The 18,115-nt window shown below is 32.1% G+C and overlaps 1 protein-coding gene across 8 annotated transcripts; it reads left to right on the forward strand.

Annotated features, from left to right (window-relative positions):
- The first annotated feature begins 4,199 nt into the window (after positions 1–4,199).
- LOC121984259 (RNA-binding KH domain-containing protein RCF3-like) lies at positions 4,200–17,563 on the forward strand. Of its 8 annotated transcripts, XR_006112832.1 has the most exons (11): positions 4,201–4,388; positions 7,432–8,150; positions 8,488–8,955; positions 11,663–11,917; positions 12,092–12,406; positions 12,892–12,974; positions 13,064–13,169; positions 13,243–13,402; positions 15,590–15,654; positions 17,294–17,347; positions 17,391–17,563. XR_006112832.1 is itself a non-coding variant. In XM_042537107.1 (9 exons), the coding sequence occupies exons 2-8, from the start codon at positions 7,446–7,448 to the stop codon at positions 13,399–13,401; spliced, it is 2,091 nt and encodes a 696-aa protein (XP_042393041.1). In that variant the 5' UTR covers positions 4,200–4,463; positions 7,432–7,445; the 3' UTR covers position 13,402; positions 15,590–17,563. The 8 variants fall into 8 exon arrangements, 6 of the variants coding, with proteins under 6 accessions (XP_042393041.1, XP_042393043.1, XP_042393042.1 ...); XR_006112831.1 differs by having other exon boundaries at positions 17,294–17,563; XM_042537107.1 differs by having other exon boundaries at positions 4,200–4,463; positions 15,590–17,563.
- The last annotated feature ends 552 nt before the right edge of the window (positions 17,564–18,115 follow it).

The following is an 18,115-nucleotide window of genomic DNA, read 5'->3' on the forward strand; positions in this document are numbered from 1 at the left end:
CTTGTCCTCATGAGAACTAATCTAATTGGAATATTTAATTGATTTTGTTTAATTTAAGTTCATTTAATTAAACCATCCTTTTTGATATAGTTAAACCAATCAATAGTTTAAACTAAATTGGGTTTAACTTGGACCAATCTAATTTGATATAGTCCAGTTCAAATGAACAAGATCAGTTCAGATTGAACCAATCTGGTCTAATGATGCAAATCTAAACAAAAATAAACTTAATTAATTAAAAAATTAAAACGTAAAATTTAATTTTTAATTAATTTTACTGAAAAAAACTTTCTATTCCAAAGAAACATCCATATTTTTTTTATTTTTAAAAATCAAACATTTCCTCATACATTGTTTGACAGAGGAATAGTAAAGAGTTACTATTATTTTTCTCTGTCGTGACTTATCTATCGCGATGAATATAGTTTGACATCGAGCATATCCTGGCATCGGACGTCGGTCGACAGCGGCCTGATGTGGTCGTAGCAATGGAGAAAATCGAGTTTCCTCTTTTGTTGTTAGGTAAAAGGCTCGGTTGTCACAGTCGCCGACGTATAACATAGCCGTCGACAAGGGAGGGTTTCTTCTTGAGCAATATGCTCTAATACTATTGTTGCTTCGTAAGAAGAAGATTCATACAAAACGAAAAGTTTACAGTGATCTTCCGTAGTATATCTTAATCTTCGCTTGTCGTTGGAAAAACGATCATGAACAAATCGGAAAATTCTTCAAGATTTACAAACCAAATCTTACGATAATAATGTCGCTCATAAAGGAGAAGAGATAACCTTTCATCTTTGTAACTCTTACACAAGCAAATAATGAGGTAGAGCAAATTTGATCAAGAGCTAGATAAATATCGTGTTGTTAAATTCCCAACTATTTAAGTTATGAGTCTTTCAATCAAGGATGAATAAATTTAGCTAGATGATTATAGCGTTGTTGACAAGAGGTATACTCAGGATTAACAACCATATCATTGAGATCAAGGAATTTAAGAGGACAAGGATAAGTGCCATATATAAACTCCTATGAGTCATTAGCAATCACTATATTCAAGAGTTGATTTTTCTAAATCAAAAGTTATTTTCATCTAGCTTAACAAAAAAGGTTAATTCATCAAAGGATGTGTTGGAAGGAGATTGAGATTAGACTAAACGACGAAAATCAATAGAGTAGAGCCTCGAGTTTGATAAATCTTAGTAGGATTTATCTATGTGGATGATGATGTCAGGAAAAATCATGTTTGTTGACAATAATGACAAAGTTTGTTGACAATAGTGACAACTTTGATACCATAAAGAGTTTTTTTTAAAAAAGAAATGGAGTAAGAGGGGAAGGAAAGTTGTATTATATATATATATATACCTATATATCTATATAGGTATAATAAGTTTACTAATACACATGACAACTAAAAGGGAGTAAAATAGGTGAAGGAAATATATATATACTAATACCTACAACTAAAAGGGTAAATAATAATAATAATTATTATTAAAATCATCATTAATTATTATACATTATTAACATTAAAGTAAAACATTATTCCACTCACTTACTAAAATTAAGAGGATTAATTGGGTCATATAAAATTTTTTCATTAATTATCAAAATAAATCAGAAAGCGCTCTCGATTGATGGCCTAGAAATTTAATATTTTAAAGTTACATATCCCATTTGAAGAAAAAAATTCTTGTAAATACATCATAGCTAAGGATCAGTATGTTGGTGCTTAAATAATAATTTAATACTCTTCCACTACACCATAATCTCATGAACATTATACATTGCAATCACCAACTAATTACCAAGGTTGTGTAGCTTTAACCAAAATAGTACCTTCATTTTTTTTTAGTTATTTAATTTTTAAATTTTCATTTAATTTTATTTCATTTTTTTTATACTTTTCTATTAAAAAAGATAAAATTTAAAAATTTATTAAATATTTCTTAAATTTTATAATTTTTATTAACCTTATTTTGTATTTTAGAAATTCAAAAATTTTAAAAATATAGATAAATTTAGGAATGATTATGAGTTTGATGACGTATTTTTTTTTTAAAAAAAATGAGTTTTTTTAATCATCGATTATTTTTTTAATGAAACTCTTTGATTTGGTTTGATCAGTTCCGTTTAAAATTTAAAAAATAGTTTTTTTTATTTTAATTTAAGATGGAAAGGCAGGAAGGATGTTTTTGAAATTAAGTTCGTCTTTTGAAAATATGAATGTTTGATGTATTTTTTGGAATTTCGAAACTTTAAATGTGTAAAAAAATAGTTTTTTTTATAGTTCTACCTTGAACTGAGTCGAGTTGACTTTTAGGGTGTTCAAATTTATTTGTAAGTAATTCAGTCAAGTCGAGTTTAAAATGAATTAAGCTTTTAAAATTATTGTTTAAACTTAGCTTGGTTACGAATTTGAGCTTGTTTGAAACTTGACTTGAGTTTGGTTTATTTAAATGTCATCAAGCTCTCAATTCAAGCTTGTTTAATTATTTGAAACTTTTAGTTGTTTGATTAGTTATTGAGCTTGATAATTTAAACTTATTTATTTATTTTTTTATTTAATATATTGAAAATAATTTTATTAATGAATATAGTTCGTGAACATTACTCACAAACGTTGTTCACGAATATTGCTCATGAATATTGTTCACGACTATTGCTCACTAACGTTATTCACGAATATTATTCACGAATATTATTCACGAATATTATTCACGAAAGTTGTTCACGAACATTGTTCACGAATATTGTTCACGAACATTAACGAGCTGAACACATATGTGTTCAAACTTGTTTATTTAATTTAACTAACTGTTCAAACTTGTTTATTTACTTAATCTTATAGTATTGAAGGAACATAAATAAATTTTTACTAAATTGAATACTAAATTTATTCATAAATACTTAGTTCATTTACCGCGCGCCCTAGTTCTACCTTATTCTTGTTTAGGTTCTACTATTTTAGCTAAATTAAATGTTTTAATGGGACAAAATTTTTAATGGTATAATTTATCATTTACTCTAATATTATATAAAATCATAATCTACTCTTTTAATTCTTTGTATTTTTATTTTATTTTTAATAATTTACATCACTCTCGTATTACAGACGTTATAATTTTTTTACTATAAAATTTTATTTTATTCTGACATATTTTAGCATAAAGTTATACTTTACATAATCTAAATCGTTATGTATTAATATTGAATTACCTAATGGTTATATTACGATAAAAATAGTTAAATTTTTGCATTAATAATTGTTTAATTTCTTCAGCATTACTTTAATTTATTATATATATATATATTCTATTGTTAAATCAGCATATAAAATGAGAATTTATTCATCAAGCAATGTTTTCTAATTTTTAAAATTTTTTTTTATTAGGTTTCAATAAGTATATTTTAACTTTAGTTGAAAATGTGAAAAAATCACCTTAAATTTTTAATTGATTTTTTAAGAAAATAAAATTTAGATTTTCAAACACATTCTGAACTCTTCAAATATTTGAGTGTAGGTGTATTCACTTAGGTAAATAGCAAAGAGAAGTTAATTATATTGTGTAGATACTGTGGATAGATTCTAAATAAAAAGATATTAGTTATATTTTTTTAAAATTTAATAATGCTATAATAAAGTATATTATATTTTATTATTATATATTTTTCATAAAAACATATGATAAATATAAATTAAAATAATATCTATATTTCAGTAAACATCAACTCTTATCAATTTCCAAATTTTTTATTCACTTTCCATACCTATTTAGACAATGCCTCTAAAATTGTAAATGAATCGAGCTTTTATAAAATAAAATTGATATTCAATTTTATGAAATCATTTATGTTTGTTCAACAATAAAAAAATATATAAAATAAATAAACTTGAATATTATTAAGTTTAGTTGGAATAATTTATCATAAATTTATTCATTAAGTATATAAAATTTATTTATAATTTAAATATATAATAATTTATAAAGTTTATACCTTTAAATTATTTATAATAGGTTAAAAATTAAAAAAAAATATATAAAATTTCGCATTACAGGTCGAAGCTGGGCTCGGATCATTGTCGTTAAATAGCTGGACCGGGTCGAACTAGCAAAAGCCAGTCCGATTCATACCGTGAGAGAAGAGAACGGGCTCACGTGAATATCACCTGAGAGAGTTTCTATAACCCAGCATCTCTGTACCCCACGCAAACCTTCCTGCTCACGGTTCCCCCGCCGCCCTAATTACTTTTTTCCTCCGACCATCGTCCGTCGTAGACGACCGTCACACGAGGACGGGTGTCCCCGTTTTCCTTCGAGGCGAAGCGCGCCTCCTGTTCTCTCCCTCTGTGGCAAGATCTTTTCGTCTTGACTTCGTCGCAGGTAACAGCAACCACTGCTGTCTCTTCGGCATTACTCTTTTATCTTCGCCGGAACTTTTTCCCAGCCACTCTATAGGTATTGAATAATTCGTATCGAGGCCTTTGTGTCCGTTATATCAGCTTTTCCTTTCCTATCCAGTACGAAGTTAGGGTTTTGTGAACTGGGACGCTAACGTTAGATTTAAGAACACTTGCTTATTGTAACTTTAGATTTTATTTCGTGGACTGAACTGTGTAAATGTGGACAGCAATCTGCTCTTTTCTCTTCGCTTACCTCTGTTTGGATGGGGTGAGGGGAGGCTCATTAATGGGAAGGGGAGGAAAGGAAGGGAGGGTAACTTCCTTACACCCTGAGTTGGAGTGTAAGGAAATAGATCATTTGAGGGAGGGTAAAAGTTTCCCCTCCCTTCCCTCACCTTCTTCCCAAACAAGGGTAAAAGTTACCTTCCTTTTACTTACCCTTCCCTCACCCCCTCCCAAACATTAGTGGATGGTGCAAGTTTAATTTTCCCGAGTAGGTTTTTTGTTATTATTATTTTGAAAAAAATTTAGGGGAGTTTCCTAAAAAGGTAATATTTTCAGTTTTTGCCTGGAAATGACTTTTTTCCCATAATTTACCAGCTCACGCTCTCTACCTGAAATATCCTCAACCTCCAACTCTTATACATAATCAAAACAAAACTTGCTAAGTTCAAAAAACGTAAAAAGTGATGCATCTTATGGTTAGAACCCCTTGATAAATCCAAAATTAAATAATTTGTAAAATTTAGATTTGGCTAAAACTTAATTGAGTGTCAAAATAGAATTAGTATGTAGGCAAGCTAACCACTGATTCTTCTGAAAGGATATTACTGAGCTAAATGTTAGATTTGTGTATGATGGATGATTATAGGTATCTAGCTATATTTTGACATTAAATCTTGGTTAAAATTTGATTATATATTTGTTTCCAATATTTGATATGAGATTTTAGTGGCATATTTAATATTCTTAATATATGTTATGAGCATTTGTAACCGCTGCTGGGAATTTGAATATAATTATCCTTGTTTTGACACTCAATTAAATGGTATTCAAAATTTGATTTCATGTTGAGTTTGGTGGTACTTTGGCACTCAACAAAACCAATATAGATAGCAAAAGTGTTGTTTTTTTCTTTTTCCTTTTTTTGTCACTTAATCATGATTTGGTAAAAATTTCATTCTGTACAAGAGTTGAGGGTTTTTAGGTAAAAAGGACCTAAGTGTGCAATTTTTTTTAAAAGAGACCTTTTCACGGTAAAAATTGGAACTAGGAGCCATTTTAGGGTAATTGCTTAACATTTTGTATATGATAATATGATATAGACTTGACTGTTAAGAATTATGAATTTTAATACCATATCCATAACATAATCATAGTCATCAACCTATTAAACCTTACATTTGAGTGGAGAAGAAGCTTTTCAAACACCTATTAGAGAACTTTTGTTAAGCTTAGGTGTCTGATATTCTTCGAAAGGTACTATTTAGATTACTCCACCCTTATGTTTGTTTATCTTCGAAAAATAGATGCCATGCATATGCTGTTTTCCCTTTCTATTTTTGCTCAATAATATTTATCTTTGGTATCATATTTTTTTAGTGCCACGTGCGATTGAATAGAAAATTTATGGACTTTGTGCCACATTTCCTCTATGTGACATATACATTATTGCAATCATAGGCATTTAACATTGCATAGAGTTGGTGGAACTTTGTGTGTGTTACTGGTTAGGTTTGTGGCTCGACCAGTCCAGTTTGTATTTCTTGAATCTCTAAATATATGGTATATAAATATATAGATGACATGAAAAGTAGTTGGGATATGTTGGCACGTATGTTTCTTCCATAATCCCACTCAAGTGATTGAGATTTTAAGATATTTTAGTTGTTTCATGGTTTTAGACAAAAAATTTGCCACAAACCTTTACAATATATTCTGAAATTTAAATTTCAATCTTCTTTGTAGAAGTGGTTGATAACTTTTTGTTCCATACCCCGGTTTAAAATATTGATCTTTTTTGGAGTTTCAGTATTGTGACGATATGGTTTTAGTATTTTTTTAAATATAAAATATATTAATTTAAAATTAAATCTAAATATTAAAAAAGAAATAAAGAAATAAAAAAAGAGAGAAAGGGGGAGGGGGGGGGGGGGGAACTGAGGTTTTGTTTTCACTGTAGGCTGTCATGCATGAGCATTTTGTTTTATTCAAATTTCTTGTTGGTCTTGAATACGTATCATTTGTAGTTACTTAAAAGTGAAAAACTCTACTTGTCAATGATATGGACCATATTTGACTCTGTTGAGATGTAAAAGGGATTTACTCATCTATTCCCTCAAAGGATCTCAGTTTACTAGGCTGTTTATGAGCATTTTGACAGTTCATGTACAGTTACCAGAAAAATACAATTTATGATAGTTCTGGAGGGTATCTTACTAAAATTTGTCATGCACATTTCTGTTTTTGTGCTGTGAATGACAGGAGAGGCTCCTCAAGTGGCTCATCTGACGCTTGAAATGTAAAGGCAAAGTGATACTTTCACTTGTTTCACCTATAAGATCTTTAGTACATTACAGAATGAAACTACATGCAGGAGTAAAATATTGTCTACTCCCCCATTTATCTTTAATTTATTCTCTTTATAAAGAGTGAAAAATTGATATTTCTTGTTGGTAAGTTACAATTTGATTAGCATTTGCATATGCTAACTATTATGCATTGCTTAATGATATTATTATTTTAATTTTAGCATGGTCAAATTCAACCTTTTTTTTACTTACATGTTTCAATACCAGTCTGATGCTTAGTTGGGTAGAAAGTCTTAATTGTTCTAAACCCTCTGACAAGAATTGACAATAATTATTTATTTACAGGAAATATTTTTTACATTTGTTATTTTTAAAATTTCTTTTGTACCTTATTTTCATGTTCAAGGCTTTCTGTTTTTTCAAAATACTTTAATTTATTTAATGATTATAGATTTTTTTTTAAATTTTCCATTGCCTTACCTTGTGTTTCAGTAGTTTAGAGGAACATGTCATTTCCATTTTTACCTTCCAAGCGTGCTTATGAAAGAAATCCCATTGAGCCAAATGGGAGAGCAAAATGGCAAAAGACAGGACCTCATACAAAACAGCAGAAACAGATAAAAGCACCCACTGGGGTTACCATGTTCCGAGTTCTGTGTCCTGCATCAAAATCTGACAGTGTGATTGGTAAAGGTGGAGAAATTGTAGCAAGGATACAGAGAGAAACTGGTGCGAAGATTAGACTTGAAGAAATTGTATCTGGTTGTGATGAGAGAGTTATTCTTATTACTGGATCAGAGAAAGATGCAGAACTTGGCAATGAACATAAAAAAGAAGATGAAGACACTCTTGTTTCTGAAGGCGACGTCAATCTCAAGGAAAGTGCTGAAAACATTGGAGAGGCCGAGGACTCTTCTGCTCCAGAAAGTACAAAAGTGGATGGAGGACCACCGTTGTTAGTTAATGCTCTTTTGCTTATATTTGAGGGAATTATTGAAAATGAACCAGTTAATGAGGTAGATGAAGAAGAAAGTAAGAAGCTTTCTACAGTTTCTGCGAGATTGTTAATTCTGTCTAATCAAGTTGGTTGTCTACTTGGGAAGGGTGGGAGTGTTATCAAACAGATATCAGCAGACAGTGGAGCCCATATTCGCATACTTTCAAAAGATAAACTTCCTTTGTGTGGCACACAACAGGATGAAATTGTCCAGGTAAGAGAGTTTTAAATATATTTGAACATGTTTCTATTAGTAAATTGTTATTTTTTCATTGAGAAACAAATATCATTCCTCAGACAATGCACAAGTTATAGGTTCCACCTATATTAATCTTTCTTTCCTATTGTTGTACTTCTTATTTGATGTGTTTTCTGCAAACTGTATTGTAATTATCTTTCTTCTGATTTATTTTGGGCCAAATATATACTGATTTACTAGATTTACTCTCTGACCCTAAATCGTTGGGATGAACATGGCTTGATAATGATGATAATGACTTTCCTTTGGTGGAATGAGCAAATGCCTGAAATCTTGTCATATGACTTTGCAGGTAACTGGAGGGGTTGATTCAGTGAAGAAAGCTCTTCATTTAGTTGGTCAGCAGCTCCTAGATAACCCACCACGCGAACGTGATCCATTTCCTCCGGCAAATTCTTTTGGTCCCTCATCACATCCATTTACTTCTATTCCTCGGCCAGAAGGTCTTCCACTACCTAAGTTTCATTATCCTCCTCAAGGACCACCCTTCTCTAACAGGTCTCAGGGCATGCCTGACTTCCATCAAGGCATGGGTTCACCTTTTCCTAAATTTCATGAAAGTGGACCACCCATCCATCCTCAAATATCTGCAGAGCCCATCACTTTCAGGTTACTCTGCCCTGCTGAGAAGGTTGGAATTGTGATAGGGAAGGGAGGGAACACTGTTAAAACTCTTCAAAATGAAACTGGTTGTGAAGTTAAAGTTACAGAGACAACTCCTGAGTCAGATAATCGCATTATAATCATATCTGGTGTTGCAGTAAGCTACTTTGACTTGCTCTTTCTAATAGTACACTAGGTATTAAGTTAGTGAATTAAAGATGGATATTCTCTTTTAACATTAAAATATTAAATTGATAAAATCCTGCTCATTATAACTTGTATGATGTATCACAAGTAGCGTTTGATGGCGTTTTGTTGTGAATTATGTGGTTATTCTTGCTATTTGAAAATATAATTAAATCTAAGCACTTAGGTTCAATGCAGTTTTGATGCCACTTTAAATTTATATAACTTAACCTTTGCCTAGGGAGTTTGAGGTTTAGTTTATTATGTTACCTAAGAAGTTAAATGTGATGCTACCTTCAATATTTTATTGACCTTTGTCTTATGTATCATTTCCATTATGTTTTATTGACCTAAGTTTATGATTTTTAGCTTGCATATAGTTGGTTAAGAAGGATTAAACTTTGGTCAGTGGATTAACCATCAAAATCTTACAAGATAAGAATGGCCAAGTTAATCAAATGGATTTTTAAGTACAAAAATTTTCAGTAAGCCCCAAGGCTTCAAAGAACATATGCTAGTGGTCTGTGGTTAATCCACCTCATAATAATGACATGTGAAACACTAGCACATATGGAAGGGCATATGCCACTAATATTATTTGTTTATGTGCACTAGATTACATTAATCAACACATTGAATACCTATTTCCATACAGAAAAATTATACCACTCATACAATACAACATATTTGAATATAACAATCAATATTAACAACAATGTAAAATAGATAATTTATATAGAAGCATCACACAGAATAATTACTTGCAAAACAAGCCTAAGTTAAAACTTGCAGCTTTGAATTTAGAGAGATTATGGTTTAAAATTAATTGACTTTTGTTTAAACAAGTTCAAATGAACCATATCAGTTTTTTCCCCATTATGTAAGCATGCAATGTATGACCTATTTGGGCATCTGCGGTCCTTATGCTGTCGCCTCCAAAATCCACTTAGGGTGGCCACTTCTTAAAGATATAACATACCTGTTGGTGCAAGAAACTTCTTTTTTTTTTTTTTCCTTTTATAGTTCTTTGTTTTAAAGGCCTTCACATTAGTCATTAGACAATATAAGCTTATTCAGTAAGGGATTGCGATGTTTCCACTTATGGGTGCATATTGCATAAGGATTGTGAGGACGTAATCAATTCCTAAAATTTTATAGTCGAAGTCATGCTTAAATAAATGTTGATTTTGACATGGTTAAATTAATATCGTTACATAAACGAGAAGTATACTCTCATATTCCTTAGGTTCACATGTAATTTTTCTTCTATCTATACTATGTTGGTTAGTTAACTTGCGCTTATCTATATTAGAAATTGTTAGTATGTTGAATAGATTATGCAAAATGTTTTTGTATTGAAACTATGGATTTGTTAGGATGATTGATTCATTGTTAAAGCGAAAATCTGCTTATAGTATTTCTTTGGCTTACAAAATTTAATTATTGCAAATATAATTCACTTATTATTATTTTTTTATAATATAGTTCTGCGTATTCTTTCACATATACAACTTGTAATTTTGCATTGTGCCTTAGCCAGACAACACCTTTAGACATTTTTTCTACATAAAAGCACAACAACCTAACCATTATATCCAGTGTTCATATATTTACAATATGACTAATTTTTGTTATGTGCCTTGATATTAGGATGACGCAAAACTAAAATGTCCACGATAATAGTAGGTAAACATTGCCATAAATGTCAAATATATTTTCTTAAAAATAATTTATTGAGTTATTGTTTATCCTGGTATCTTGCTTATTTGTGTTTCCTCTTTCTCTAATACTTGCTCTTCTTGGCTATGTTCCTTTTTCTCCAGTATGTTACATATGTCTTGGGTTGATAATGTAATTGATGTCTAACTTATGATTGAAATTGGAAGGTTCCGCCTTTATATCTTATTTCATGTTGTTTTTCTATCAGCATTTTGATGTAACTTCAGTAATTCACTTTCTAATCGTTGCTTTTTTGGTACTTCTGCAAGGCAAGGAATTTTCTGTAGTCACATTCTAAAAAAGAGTTGAAATAATAAATAAAATCGAATGCATACTTTTAGTTGCATTTTTCAGATGTTGCTTCCATGTTATGGGTTTTCTTTGCAACTGAGTTTCGAGTTTATATTATGGAGTAATCTCCAGTAGATTGGATTATGACTGCAAGACTTGTCCTTTTAGACCTTGCTTTGACATAGCTTGCACTACGCTGCTTTTTTCTTAGCTTTCATGTATTGATTCGAGATCTACCTTCTTAAATGTTAGCTTATTTGCTGCTAGGGTGTGTTTACAAGGACTGTAAAAATTTATCATTTCCTTTTGATTTCTTTTTAAAATAAAATGTTTTTTTAAACAAAAGATGATTGGTGTTCCCAAAATAAGAATAAATTATTTGCCTTTTAATTCCAATGTACTTATTTACTTAAAAATGTTGTATTTCAAATTCTTTTTACTGAAAATGAAAATTGCAAAAGTTAGAAAATTTTCCAAACAAACTTACCCTTAAATTCTTAGTTATGGGTTTCAGTCATTGTTATATATTGTTGTCTATCATGCATTACCTTCAAAAAGAGAAATTCTATAGATCTCTTCCAAGCCATTTTTATTTTGTCACTTTGTAGCAAACCTACTTTGGTAATTGAAAATTCAAGTTGCCATAATATACTGTCTTATCTTTGTAGTTTCCATCGGATGAGGTTGCGCCAGTACAGGATGCTGTTCTTCGTGTGCAGCACAGAATAGTAATGGGTGTACCTGATCCTAAAGAGGGCACTGTCATGTGTAGGCTGATTGTTGCTTCCAATCAAATTGGTTGTCTTCTTGGCAAAGGTGGAGCTGTAATAACTGAGATAAGGAAGCTTTCTGGAGCTCAAGTACGTATCCTTGGTAAAGATCAGATCCCTACGGGTGTACCTGAAAATTATGGGATGGTCCAGGTATGCATTGATTGTCTCAGGTTGAGCATTTGAGCTACTTCATTCTTTTGTTCTCTTAGTATAATAGTAAAATGACTTGTTTTGTTAGTTCTTTGCTTTCTTTTCTACGTATAGTGTCTGTGGGTATGTTAGATTTGTCTTAGCACAACATTCCTTTTGCAATGTTTTTGGTAGATATCTGGAGAATTTGGAGCAGTTCAGGATGCATTGTTACAAATAACTTTTAGGCTGAAGCAACATCTTTTCCGTGATAAGTTACCTTCCATGGATCCCAACATGCATCCTTCTTTTGTTGAGCAAATACCTCCATATGGATTGCACAGAGGAAGGAGGGAGTCGTCACCCTCCATGTTGAACTCTAATTTGCCCCCATTTCAGAAAGATTTTGTTGGTCACCCCTTTGAGGAAAGAGCTGCCTTTTCTCATCGAATGCATGGTTCAGGTATTCCTCCTCTTGGCGTTGAGAGACCTGGACCATGGCTACCTCAGGTATTTACATTCTTATAAAATAGTTGCGACTCTATAGTTTCAACCTTTTAAGTACTATTCTGTATTTTGAGTATTAAACCTATTATCTATGCATTACGAATTATCTTGGGGAATCATCTATCCCATCAATAGCAGGTGTTGATTTGATATTGTATTCCTATCAAGAAACGACATTAGAAGTAATGGACCTAATTTGGTATGGCATTTACATGTTGTGGATGACAACGTTCATTACACATTATTTCCTTGCCATGTACTGTGGCCCGTGTAAGCAATTGTGATGGCTTCATCATTTGTTTGGTAGTTGAAGGTTGCTGTTAAAAGCTCAATTAAGTGTATCCATGCAAATTAGTTTTAGTCCCCCTTCTAGGCCTCTGCCTTGTGATATTCATAAAATGTTCATTTTTTTATTTTGCTGAATAAGCTTGTATCTAACGTCCTAGGGATTTTATTCTTTGGCTAAATATTGTCTGTTGATTTAATAGGGCATGAGAGATTCTGGTGGCCCCTTGCCTTTACCTGATTACCCTGGAGTAGGTCCACATAGAAGGATGGGTTTATTTGCTAGGTTTGGTTTCTTCTACCTAACATACTTTCCTGCTTGTTGCATATTTTTAATTAAGCTGCCATTCCACTTGTTTTTGGTGTTTGATGCAGTGGAAACCAATCAGTTCCTATTGGAAGTGTAGATGTCGTTGTTCCACGGTCTCTTGTACCTAACTTGTATGGTGTAGATGGTGGCTGCCTAAGGTGGATCCGTGAGGTTTGCTCAATATCTATAATGCAATACATTAAACTGGATTGTTCTATTGTTAACATTTTTATCTTGTTTTCAGATATCAGAAGCAAAAATTACGATTACTGAACCTAGAGCAGAGGCAACTGAGACAATGATCATAATAGCTGGAACACCGGAACAGACCCATGCTGCTCAAAGTCTCATCCAAGCTTTTGTGCTGAGTGAAACTAGTTCCATAGAATCGGCCAAACCTTGAGGTGATTTTATTTTTATTTTTATTTTTTATATTCAAACTGCTTTGCCTTCAAAAAGCTTCCTTCCATTGGAAATAAAATTTATGATTTTTGTAGAGAAAAACCATGCATCTCTTCTTGTTCAGTTTTTTCACTTCCGTCTGGGGTTTCAAACGTCTGATTCATACCTTTTCATTATTGCGGTTCTCTACTTTTCCATCAGTGAATCAAGAAGCTTCAAGAAAGGAGAACATGTTTGCAGCTTAGAGATTCTAAAGGTTGAAGCTCTGGTCAAACAATGTTAGGTTTTTGTTGGAACTCATGAGTTTCCTTGAGACTAGTATTTCTGGAGAGATTTCAAAAATTATGGACATTTAGCTGAATGATCTAGTTTACCTTGCAAATTAAGCCAAGAAAGAATCTTCATTCCATGTACTGGCTGAATTTAAGTGTGGTTTTTTATATTCTAGTAGGAAGACAGCATTAACTGGCTGCTTTTATGGATGCTGCATGTGTTAACAGTAAACACAGTAAAGGATCTTAGGTTATTATCTCTAAGTTTTCTATGAGCTTTTGGTTTTCTGGAACAATATGACAATGAAGTTATACTTTTTAGTTATTTTCTTAAGACTAATTGTTTCTTGTTCCTGTAATTTGCTCTCGAACAAATAGTTGGATTGTTCATTGATTATGTTGTGTTATTGCAGTGTTCTGTATTAAACATCCATTAATAGCAAATACTTGGTTGCCTGTTACTAATAGTTTAAACATTTCTTAACATGCTTTCCTTTGTTATTTGTGACTTTTCTGTCAGTGTTCAGTTCTATGGAATATCATCGTGGGCTTTTTTTTACCTCCTAGAGAATATTTACTTTGCTTTTTTACCTCCTAGAGAATATTTACTTTGCTTTAACAAAGTAATGAAATGAGGCGATTGATAGGACTAGAAAACATATCTGTCAAGAAACTATGTAATATGAAATGGAATTCTATATTTAATATTTAATGTTCTGATAATTCTTCTGGTAGGGTATGAAAACATTCTTTGTGTATGGTGCCATATACTTTTGGTGTTATGTTGTGCCATATTTATCACAATGTGTAATATTAGTAAATTAGTTTCAAATAAGATTTTATAAACGATCTGTGCCATATTGTGTTGAATCCCTGCTTGCTGAAGCTAATGGTGCTAGTCTAAGATTCATGCTCAAATTCAAAAAATGTAATTGCACACTCCAGGCACTTTAATAAATCAAAGGTGAGAATGGACATTTCTGTATGTGATTAAGTATCTCGTTTTCTCATTTCCTTTGTTCTTTAGACACACTTTATTAAGTGTCATTATGACAGGTTTCCTTAAGTACAACAATGCTGTTCCATAGGTTGACGCAATTAGTACTTGCATGGATGATTGCTCTAATAGGTCTTGGTGCCAATTTTCAGTGGGTGGAAAATGCCTCGTTGGGTGTCTGGGCCACTGTTCTAGGGCAAATGCCCTCCGTGATTTAATCCCATTTTAGAGAGTGTGAGACTGTCTTGAATGGGCCGCTAAGGGTGACAACTTTACCTTTTGCTCCAACAATGCTAGTAAATGGAAATCGACAAAAACTAAGAGATATTAACAATTTTTAATCTGCTTCATGGTTGTCGGGAAAGGTGACCTTTCCTCTGCGCTTCTCTTTTCTCCTTTCCTCTTTCTTTTTTTGCTGTCAAACAATCAAAATTTGGCATTCGACTATTCTCATTAGTTTCATGCTGTCAAGTCAAGAAATTAGCTGAACTTTCCATGGACATTATGATACAAATATATGGAATTGGAATTAGACGACTCCTCAAGTTTACACAGAATTGGAATAGTCAACACCTCAAGTTGAATCTGGGTTGTCAGTACTTCTATAGTATAAATAAATACACGGAATTGAAATTAGTCGACACATCAAGTTGAATCTGGGTTATTAGTACACCTATTGTAAATGAGAGCTGGTGTAATCTGAAGAAAATACTAGCTATTGTGGGGGGAATCACTTCTTGATAAGAAAAACGTGGAAGATTTATAATTCTGGACAAATTTTATTCAATTCTATTCTAAGGAAATCTGACTAGAGAGGATCTACTTGGGTATTAGTTATTTGTGCTTCTATTCGTCTTCCTTTTGTTTATCAGATAAGCTCTTCAGCTATTTGATTGATAAACTTGAAGTGCAATTTGTAGGTTCTACATTTTGAATTTGATTGGACTTCCACTGTTTGCTTTAAGGAGTTACCCTGTAAAGGAAGGTACACAAAATATGTATATATATTCTTAAAAAAATTATTTATATTCTTCCGCATTATGATTTCCTGTTGTTTTTGATATATAAAGTTCAGATTTGTTTACGAAGTTGTCACGAGTAATCACATTTTTCTGTGTATCTAAACTGATAAATAAATTATGTTGGGTTTCTGTTTGGTTGGATATAATCTTTGTTTACTGAAAAGTAAAACATCTATCCCCTTTTGGAAACCATAAATTACATTTGCTGGATTAGTTGGTGCAAAAATATAATTGCTGGTCTTGGAAGTAAACTAGCTTGTTTACGAAAATAGTTAGATGATTGTCCATTGATATTTTAGATACAATCTTCTGGTTTACAGGAACTAAGTTTTTTTTAGAAATTAATTTGGAACCTTGGAACATTTATCAAGGTAGTTCAATATATCTTTGTTGAGATGATAATGATGTGTGTGTGTGTGTGTGTTTTGGGGGGGGGGGGGGGGGGGGGGTTGGGGGGATGGGTTAGTTTATCAGTTGGGTGAGAAAAATTGAAATCATCATGAAAAGATTGAAATGTCCAAACCAAAAGAACCAATTTTTTTGGTTTTGTTAAGATGGTAAATTAAAAAAAAGTATTAATCAAACACCAATAAAAACATTAGTACCCGTGCAAGATTTCTCTTGAGAATAACCATAAAGCATTGTATTTATGGATTATATTGGTTAGTGAACATAAATAAATAGGAATAAGAGAAAATGACAGCTTGATGCACGAAGCTCCCTTCAATGAGGGGTCCAGGTGAAGGGTCTATTGTATCCGGCCTTACCTTGCTTTGCAAGAGACTGTTTTCAAGACTCGAATATATAACCTCTGGGTTACACAGTAGTAACTTTACTGTTGCACCAAGATTCCCCTTCGATACTTGTATAGGCTGCTTAAACCAAAACTTATAATTTTACTTAGTTCGCAAACCAAAACAACAGTTTGGATTGATTTCAATCACTTTGTTCTATCAGTTATCCCCATCCTTATTGATATCCCAATATACCATTTGGTTAATTACAAAGAGGAAACAAAAACGAAGAATGCTGATAGTATCATAATTCAGCATGAAAGTGGAAAGGAGCACTCCGGATTTTAAAAATCTGAATGCGCTAATGTTTTATCTTTGTTAACGGTACTACTTACCGAGCGTAGGATGTTTTTTGTCTGACTTTTTGCTGATTGGGTTATCACGTTTCATTTTTTTTTTCTCTGATTATCCTCTTGTCAAAATCTGGAAGCAGCTAACATGGTGCATACCAGTTATTAGCTTCGTTAATTCAACAAACTCTACCCGGGTATATATGCTGCCTCTTCAACCATGTCATTTTGAGCATTGCTCATATCTTGTCAATGTTGTTCTTTCTCTGTCTCCTTAGATTAAACTTGTGGACAATTATTTACCTTTATGGACTACTTTTTTAGTTTATGAATAGGATTAGTTGTAGCTACTAGTTATTGTTTATCTGGTTGATATGACCCTGCAAACTATTCTCAATATTGTTCTTTCATTTTGGTTCATACCAAATGCTCACCTCTTTTATTCTTGTGGTTTTGCTGAATTTCTTTGCTATTATACCGTTTGATTTGTTTTGTAAATTCAATATTTTTCTGTATAGCTCGTGGAGGTGGATATTCATCTTTAGGCAATTATCAAAGGGTGCCGTGTTTTAATTTTTGGAAACTGTATTTTCGTTGCTATTACGAAAGGTGGATATTTTCGTTGAATGGTTGCCCCCTCTTTTGCCTTGTATAATCAAGCTGAACAGTATAATTTTTGGAAACTGTTACTTTAATAGGAGGCTCGAATCTGACTTTAAATCTACCAAAACACTTGACTTGTTTAAACACTAAGCGATTGAAGACATGCTTCTTATTCTTGCATTTAATGAATATTTCATCTCTAGCTCTTAATTCCTTGAGCTTATTAATAATTCCTCTAATCCCATTATATGTGCTAACTTCCTCTTCTGCACAAGTTGTATTGCCTTGCTTATCTCTTGTGTTTCTATTCTTATTGGGCTAAGGGTTGTGTGACCAATGTTTAAGTGTTTAGATTGAGGCACACGCATTTAGGTGTCTAATGCTTCTAACGTTGGTAAAATTCCAGAATTTGTTTGGGACAATATTTCTACTGTTTCGGTTCTAGGTTCATTTGATAGGCAACCACTTTTAATGCTTAATGCTTCTTGATGCTCATGGATGATTTATGGTTGAGTGAGTTCATTATAGTACTTGATACTTTTCAAATTTAACACAGCAGTAATTCAACAAGTTATTATATAATCCTTCAAAAGGTTCTGATTTTGAAGGAAATAATTAAGGTAAAAAAAGAGGGAAAATTTATAGAATATTTTTCATTTGACTTTAAAAATAAGACACCACAGATTTACAGTGGGTATAGTATTTAGACGTGACGTTGACTTATTTTAATATAGTTT

This window comes from Zingiber officinale, chromosome 5B, assembly GCF_018446385.1.
Source record: "Zingiber officinale cultivar Zhangliang chromosome 5B, Zo_v1.1, whole genome shotgun sequence".
In the NCBI taxonomy this organism is placed as follows: Eukaryota; Viridiplantae; Streptophyta; class Magnoliopsida; order Zingiberales; family Zingiberaceae; genus Zingiber; species Zingiber officinale.